The 7,931-nt window shown below is 30.9% G+C and overlaps 2 protein-coding genes across 4 annotated transcripts; one reads left to right on the top strand and one right to left on the bottom strand.

The window, feature by feature from the left end:
• The first annotated feature begins 2,414 nt into the window (after nucleotides 1-2,414).
• LOC108736060 (zinc finger protein 2 homolog) lies at nucleotides 2,415-7,363 on the top strand. 3 transcript variants are annotated; one of them, XR_003232390.1, is made up of 6 exons: nucleotides 2,415-2,872; nucleotides 2,928-3,076; nucleotides 3,129-4,212; nucleotides 4,384-4,920; nucleotides 6,993-7,079; nucleotides 7,152-7,363. XR_003232390.1 is itself a non-coding variant. In XM_018468340.1 (5 exons), the coding sequence occupies exons 1-5, from the start codon at nucleotides 2,611-2,613 to the stop codon at nucleotides 4,839-4,841; spliced, it is 1,854 nt and encodes a 617-aa protein (XP_018323842.1). In that variant the 5' UTR covers nucleotides 2,415-2,610; the 3' UTR covers nucleotides 4,842-5,064. The 3 variants fall into 3 exon arrangements, 2 of the variants coding, with proteins under 2 accessions (XP_018323842.1, XP_018323841.1); XM_018468340.1 differs by lacking the exons at nucleotides 6,993-7,079; nucleotides 7,152-7,363 and having other exon boundaries at nucleotides 3,129-3,398; nucleotides 3,498-4,212; nucleotides 4,384-5,064; XM_018468339.1 differs by lacking the exons at nucleotides 6,993-7,079; nucleotides 7,152-7,363 and having other exon boundaries at nucleotides 4,384-5,063.
• On the bottom strand, nucleotides 5,297-6,221 carry LOC108736061 (thioredoxin domain-containing protein 15). The gene has a single exon (XM_018468341.2). The coding sequence runs from the start codon at nucleotides 6,145-6,147 to the stop codon at nucleotides 5,347-5,349; it is 801 nt and encodes a 266-aa protein (XP_018323843.1). The 5' UTR covers nucleotides 6,148-6,221; the 3' UTR covers nucleotides 5,297-5,346.
• Nucleotides 7,364-7,931: the final 568 nt, after the last annotated feature.

Below are 7,931 nucleotides of genomic sequence, written 5' to 3'. Positions count from 1 at the left end.
CCTTTCAACCCCCATTTGAAAAGTCGTTTTAATTTTTTAATGAAATAGGTCTCCCTTATGGATTTGAAAGAATTAAAAAGTAATAAAGTAATTGTGATTAGACACAGAGTCAAATTATATGTCTAAAAGTTACTAGTGTATATTTTAAAAACGTTCTTTTTGAAAACGGTGTCTTTAATAATTTTGACTTTGAATTGCTACTGCGCTGACGATGGCAATACTTAGCAGTGCAGTGGGTTGCCGATATGTTGGAGTAAAATTACGCCAATTTTAAATTCAAATTAAGTTAGTACCTTCCCGCAAAATTACAGAGTGCCCTAGAGTCAAGAAAATGATAAGTGTAGAAGTGTTACAGTCTGAGTCGAAATTTGTAGGCAACTAACTTGTTCGATTTTAACAAAATAATTTATTTAGACTTCTTTGGTACATAAGCAGTGTAAGAAAACAATTATGATTTCATTAGTCTGTCGATGTAAATAAACGTTTTTGACTATTCTAGTCTAATGTGGGTGGTATTAGGGCATTTTTACGTTGTGTACTGTACATCGTAATTATTTATACGAAGTCTGATAGCTTACAATTGATAAAAGTTTTAATAGTTAAAGTATGCGGACACAAACGTTCTAGGGATTATTTGGGATTTATTATTCAATTAAATTTTTTGTTATTAATGAAAATGATAGTATCAAATTCTAATAATGTTATTAATTTTCTAGAAAATCCTTATTAATCAAAACTGGCTATTTTTTTATTAAAAATAATGTAGCTTCGGTGTGCCTCTCCTTTTAGTTTAGCAATATAAAAACAAAAAAAAATCATTCGTAATTTAATCTTCTATCAAAAGGTTTTTAAAACTAAAATTTCTCTTTCGTTTATAAAAGGCTTTGTATTTTATTTCATTAATCGTAAAACTATAAAATGTTGACTAAGTGTTATCTATTTGTCATCGTCCTTGTCCTTGTTTCTGATAATAGCTGCTTTGTTTGTAATCTGATTGGAGAAATAATATGTTTGTATGTACGTGTGAAGTTACACGTCTCGCGTTCCTTTGTAATGAATAAACATTAAATAGTCGGATTAAATTTAAAAATTAATCCACAATTTTACGAATTATTAAACACTCGAATTTCGCGAGTGCGTACATAATTATTTCAAATCGTACTTTTAAACATAAATAAGTAACTGAGACTTACTTATTTAACGATTAAAAATGTTCCATTATGTATCAACAGCAAAATCCATCTCATTGAACTATTTTTTTGTGTCATGCATTGACAACAACTTTGGAGGTTCATATTTCGATTAATTAACTATGTAGGTAAGTACCTAACAATGTAATATTGTATTAGTGCAATAGAATTTTTCTAATCTATGTATAATTAAGGCATTTAATTAGCAATTTGGAAGTAATGTTTGCGTATAGGTTACAAATGCATTTGTATTTCGTTTGCACTAAAAGTTCATGGGGACGAGTGCTTTGAGTGTTGCTATATTTGAAAATGCCACCATGAGATTCTATGTACTTTTTTTTTACATAATCATCACTTCTCAAAGCTTACAATTTTTGAACTTTTTTGAGTGTGAATTTGGGTGCTTTATCGTTATATTTGTGTAAATTAACCCTTTTTAAACTGTAAAACAAAGAAAATGCATTAGTTTGTCTTTTCTATAATATGTAGAGGCTAAGTTGCCAAACAAACAAACTAAAGTTAAAAGCTCCTTTATTTTTTGAAAGCTATACCATTATCAAAGTGGTTAATATCTGTTTTTAATGTTATTTAAATATTTTAAGGCATTTTATGTTTAAGAATATATTTTTTGGTTTTTGTTCGAGCGTAACTTTCTGTCTTTCTTTCACCGAATACTTGCTCTCTTTAACAGTCATGTGCTCGACCGACAGAACAAGACATTTTGGCTCGTTTTAATACAAATGGTCCTTAAAAATTTATTACGAATTTTAATGCGTTATCTTTGTGTAAATTAAACCTTTTTAAACTTGTATTACAAAGAAAATGCGTTAGTTTATGTGTTCTATAATATGTAGTGGCTAATTTCCGAAACTGAGGAAACAAAGTTAAAAGCTCCTTTATTTTTTGAAAGCTATACCATTATCGAAGTGGTAGCAATCTGTTTTTAATGTTATTTAAATATTTTNGTACAGTTAACCGTACCGAAAAAATTATATATTTAATACCTGATTATATAATTTTAAAAGTTAATTAAAAATGTTACAAAAGGACTTAATAGCTGCTAATTAAAGCTTGGTGTGCTTTTTTACTTAGATGACATAAAGAACTCAGTTTTCCTGTAACCTTCGCATTTATTTATGGTGATGTGTATATTATGTATCTATGAAATTGACTTGTCTATGGACATTGACTATTATCTATGGACACTGACAATCTTAATGTCATTTGTATTTTTGATTAATATTTTCCTGACTTCATATGATTGAATTGAATTGTTTTCGTTTTATTGTGAAGTTGTAAATTTATTGCAAATGAATTTAAAAGAGACCTAATTATTACAACGGAAAAGAAGGTTTTCTGATTAATTCAAATAATTATCTAAAGAAAAACTGTTCCTATTTTTATTTCTTTCTTGTAAGAAATGTGCGGAGTGCAACTAGAATGCCCTTTATGTTGTAAAGAAGTGTTTTCAACTTATAGTGCTCTTAAAAATCATTTAATTCAAATATCGCAACAGTTGAAATGCGAAATATGTGGATTACAGTTCGAAAAACTTAGGAATTTTGCTGATCATATTGGAAGTGAATGTAAATTGAACTGTAAGTCAGAAAGTTCAGAGTTTTGTGAATTGCAAGAAGAACTTAACAGTAAAGAAATAACTTTAGATCATGAAGTTTTATGTGGTACTAATACATTAATTAAACTAGTTGTACACTCTTAATATCCAATTATTTGTAGGTGAACCTGAGGTTAGCAAGCAAGACAGTAACTCCAGTGAGAACCTGAAAAGTGATGAATTGTACCATTGTTCTACATGTGATATAAATTTTACATCTGTTGAAGAGCATATTCAGGAATATCATAAGGGCCATGAAGTCTTTCTAGAGGTGAATCTGTGGTCATAATGTTTTGATTTTTTTTAGTAATGCCTTTTTACAGGCACCCATTGAATTAGACAAGCCTTTAGATAGTGAAAACTATGCTACAATTGTTTCTGAAGAGTCAATTTTGGGTCTTGCTGGACTAGATGATGACATTGAATCCCAAATTCAATGTTCTACTATTAAAAAAAATTATGCAAACGATATTAAAGAAGGAGTTTATGTAGACAAAAATGGTCGTGCATATACCAGAAAGATGGTAAAGATTGAAAAATTTTGGCATAAGGAAGGAAAATCAAGAGAACAGCATTCTCCAATTGTTGAACAGGTCTGTACAGTTAATAAAGACAATGAAGGCAAAAGACATCTAAAGTATGTATATGTATATCAATGTCCTTCATGTCCCTTGTACTTTTTTTCTTCAAAGGGCTATGATTCTCATAAATGTCACAATGAGAAATGTCAGTTTTGTGATTGCTATTTTTCAAGCACGAAATCGTTATGTGCACATATGAGAGTTCACAAGGGTGACAACAAGCAAGCAACAGAAAGCACCGATGTAGAAATATCAGGATCGTTTATTTGCAATGTATGCAATACAGAATTTCAAAGCTATAAGTCACTCAAATTGCATTCACGTATGCATGATCCAGTTAAATTGAAAGAGATTGAACCTCCTGTGTCGTACGGTGTCAGCGGCGAAACCCAAGATATTTCGCAGACTGCTAGAGAAACTTTTGTGTGTAATGTGTGCAACAACACTTATGACAAAAAGTATGAAAAAGTGCACACGCAATCTCATAGTCTCGATGAGAATTTCAACTGCGAAATATGCAATAAGAAATTTTACACTCGTGAAAACTTAACGATGCACGCCAGAGTTCATGTGGGTGTCAAAAAGTTTTCGTGTTCGTATTGCAAAAAGCCTTTTCTGACTTATGAGAGTTTGCATGAGCATGTGACGTCCCAGTGCCAGAAGAGGCAGTACGAGTGCCAGTTTTGCGGTCGGAGGTTTGCACGGCCCCACGAAAAAGTTAAACACGAAAGAATACATACAGGAGAAAAACCGCACATTTGTCAAATTTGCGGAAAAGCTTTCAGAGTTAGCTACTGTCTTACACTTCATCTGCGGACTCATTCAGGTAATTGTCTTTGAAGCAATTTTATTCTAAAACAGAAATTCAAGTCTGATTGAAATATTCAACTTTTCTTAGAAACTAATTAACTTATTATTTTGTTAATATCCCTATCCTATAAGTATGAATACGATATCGTTCGGGGCCGATTCACTTCAAATAGACGTATATTTCCAGGTACTAGACCATACCAGTGTCCCCACTGTGGTAAACGTTTCAAGGCCCACAGTGTGTATAATCACCATTTACTGACTCATTCGGATGAAAGAAAATACAAGTGCCCCTATTGCCCGAAAGCTTTCAAAACTGGGGTACAATTGGCTGGCCACAAGAACAGTCACACGAAGCCCTTTACGTGTACCGAATGCAACAGGCCTTTCGCGTCTCTGTACGCAGTACGAATTCATATGGATACGCATCAACGTGAAAACAATCTGAAGCATAAATGTTGGGTGTGTGGAGCGTCGTACGCCAGGGCGTTTGCCCTCAAGGACCATATAAAGGAGCAACATCAGGGTGGAGGAGAACTAGCGGATCTTGGCGAGGAGTTCACCGAACAGGATGAAGGAAATGAAGTAGTAGAACAAGAAATTTTGATTGAAATGGAAGAGAGCGGACAGAACGAGGGGCCTTAATGTAAACTAACATTGACAAATACGATGTATGAAGAATGTAGTTGATGTTAATTAAATAAGTGGATAAATAAGAGCAAAGGTAAGCACGTATTGTATGTAATTAATTATTTATAATGTAAACGTTACTAGTAGTAATAAAATTTACTAAGTTGCTTTTACATATAGAAAAGGACACGTCTATATCTTCATAATACAACTTTCCTAAAATGTTTCTTATTGTCAGTGATAAAAGAAAAACTACACATTTTTTAAATTCGAATTTTGTGTTTCAATAAGTCTAATAATTAAATATTCTTCTTATAATTTAATTTTAGAATTATTAATTAGTGCAACTATGGAGAAAAGCAAAAGTTTCCTGAGCAAATGTAAAGATTCATTTGAGTAGTTTACAAATTATTTGCACTACTTAAAATAATGTTAATGAGATAAACAATTTTAAATTAAGTAGCAAAGGCTTAACAAAAACAAACATTTATTATTATGTAGACAAGTATACTACACAATACTAATCATTATGTTCATGTTGTGCTTGAGCTTCAGATTCCATCCATGTGTTCTGTGCTGTTTCAACTATCCATTTCCAATATTTAGATCGTGTGAAAAAATATGTACCACATATAATAATGAATATCCATGAAAGTACTAGGAATATGTCCGTTTTTTGTTCAGGAATGCTAGAAACTGGTCCCTCAAAATCTTCATCTGTCACAGAAACGTCCTCCTTAGGAACCATTCCTGTGTGCTTTGTTATAAATCTTGAAAACGATGCCAACGTGTATTCAGATTCGTTATATTTTGTTATTGGTCTTCCATTATGAAATAGCACTATGGAAGGTACACCAATTATTCCATTTTGTGTATTAAATAAGTGATAGATCATTGCATTAACAGCAACCATTTTTATGTCGGGAAACGCTCTTGGCAATGCATTGAAGTGTGGAGCAGCCATGCTTGAAAAAGGGCAGAACTTGGAGTAAAATAGCACAACGACACATGTAGCTGGTGTTTCTTTACTTGTTACATTAGGATTTGATGTTAAAATTCGAATAAGTTCAGTGTCATTTACAATTTCAACAACAGAGTTACCCATTAATGGAATACATGAAACAAATTTCTGCGTTGCATTGTTATTGCTTGTTTCACGTATAACGACGTCTTTTGTAGAATTGCTGGGTATTGAATCTACTTTATCTTCTAAAGTTTTGGTGTTGTATTGGCTTTGGTTTTCAGTTTTCACAATATTAATATAACTAAACAATACATGTAAAACTACAAGATAAACATGTACTTTTGATACAGGAATCATCTTTTATTAAACATATAAATAAACTATTATTTATTAATTATTGTAAAGCTCGATCATCACCAAAACATTAAGGTTATGTATTGTTTATCTCATAGATAACAAAATTAGTTATTATTCTTTGTAGTAGTGTTCGATAATGTGATGTATTTACGAAGTATTTGATTCACTTATATTCATTTATGCATCATATAACTACTGAGTAATTGTATGAGTTCGATATTTTAACATTACTCTTTATAATTATGTTATAATTCTTCACAAATTAAGCTTTTATTTTACTTAGGATCAGTTGAAAATCACAATTTAATTTGAATCAGTATAAATGAATCCGACTTATTTAAATACTGGCCAACAGTTACTTATTCTATGGTTAACGTCACAAATTCAAATTAGAGGAGTTAAAATTGGTTCTTAGGTCTTCATGTGCTTTTATTGTGCTTAATAATTGAAAATAGAGGCATTATTTTAACTAATTATTTAATAAGAACAGTGTATTGACTTTTTAAATAACCGAAAGTATATAATTTCGATTAGAAGAAATGAGAACTGTTGCTGCACTGTGACGAGGATACACTGCAGTACTGTGGGTGGCCTATATGAAGGACAAGAAATATTTGAAATTTAAATTTAAATGATCCTAAGTAAAAGCGCGAAATTAAACGAGAGTGAAATAAAGATAGATGTAATAAATGTGAGTCGAAATTTGTAAACAAATTTCTTTGTAACAGTTTTTTGTTTTGTAAGTAACTAAATTCTGTTATTTTGTTTCCGCATTTTAGAAAGTATTGTATTCTACATAGTTTCTTTTTTATTGCAGATAATAAACAATATTATTTTTGTTTCAGCTTTTCAAACAATATACTTATGAAGGAAAACTCCTTAAAGGCCACTTCTATGAGAATATTTTGGGCTGCACGTGCTTATAAAGAAATGTATGTTTTTATCCAACTTTCTTTTTCAAATTTATTTTTATTGATTATGATATAAAATGGTTATTGTTTTAGTAGTTGGAACTATTGATGTTGTGTTTTATTGTTGATATTCCCGAATTATTCATACCAATTCGTCAACAACTACACTGGAAATTTGAAATTGATTCCGGGGGTGCACTGTGAACCCTCATTTTAAAAATGTCGTTTTTATTCGTCGATAAATTCATTTCTCCCTTATTGGAGAAACTGAATGTGGTAAAATGTATTTAGGTTGTTATGAGGCATAAAAGAATATAACTTTATAGTTGGAAATTACCAAATTACAAAACGTCGTTTTTATCTCTTGATAAATTAATTTTTCTGTTATTAAACCAGATGAAAATACCAAAATCTATTAAAGTTGTTCTGGGACATTAATGAGAAGAATTGTATAGTTAGAAACTGCTGGGGTGTACCTTCAACCCCCTATTTAAAAACGTCACATTTATTTCTTAATTAATTTATTAATTAATTAATTTCTCCCTTAATATACAAACTGAAACTACCAAAATCTATTAAAGTTGTTCTTAGACATCAATGAGAAGAACTGTACAGTTAGAAACTGCCGGGGTGTACCTTCAACCCCCTATTTAAAAACGTCACATTTATTTCTTAATTAATTTATTAATTAATTAATTTCTCCCTTAATATACAAACTGAAACTACCAAAATCTATTAAAGTTGTTCTTAGACATCAATGAGAAGAACTGTACAGTTAGAAACTGCCGGGGTGTACCTTCAACCCCCTATTTAAAAACGTCACATTTATTTCTTAATTAATTTATTAATTAATTAATTTCTCCCTTAATATAC

The sequence above is a fragment of the Agrilus planipennis genome, unplaced genomic scaffold (assembly GCF_000699045.2).
Source record: "Agrilus planipennis isolate EAB-ADULT unplaced genomic scaffold, Apla_2.0 scaffold8, whole genome shotgun sequence".
Classification (NCBI taxonomy): Eukaryota; Metazoa; Arthropoda; class Insecta; order Coleoptera; family Buprestidae; genus Agrilus; species Agrilus planipennis.
The sequence above is the reverse complement of the archived record's forward strand: the minus strand, read 5'-3'. Positions and strand labels throughout refer to the sequence as shown.

What these genes read in the sequence shown, in the direction of transcription:
- LOC108736061 (XM_018468341.2), bottom strand. Translation starts at nt 6,147, where the DNA reads ATGATTCCTGTATCAAAAGTACATGTTTATCTTGTAGTTTTACATGTA.
- LOC108736060 (XM_018468339.1), top strand. Translation starts at nt 2,611, where the DNA reads ATGTGCGGAGTGCAACTAGAATGCCCTTTATGTTGTAAAGAAGTGTTT. An exon ending in GCCATGAAGTCTTTCTAGAG is followed by an intron (nt 3,077 to 3,128) that starts GTGAATCTGTGG and finishes GCCTTTTTACAG; the next exon opens with GCACCCATTGAATTAGACAA. An exon ending in TCATCTGCGGACTCATTCAG is followed by an intron (nt 4,213 to 4,383) that starts GTAATTGTCTTT and finishes GTATATTTCCAG; the next exon opens with GTACTAGACCATACCAGTGT.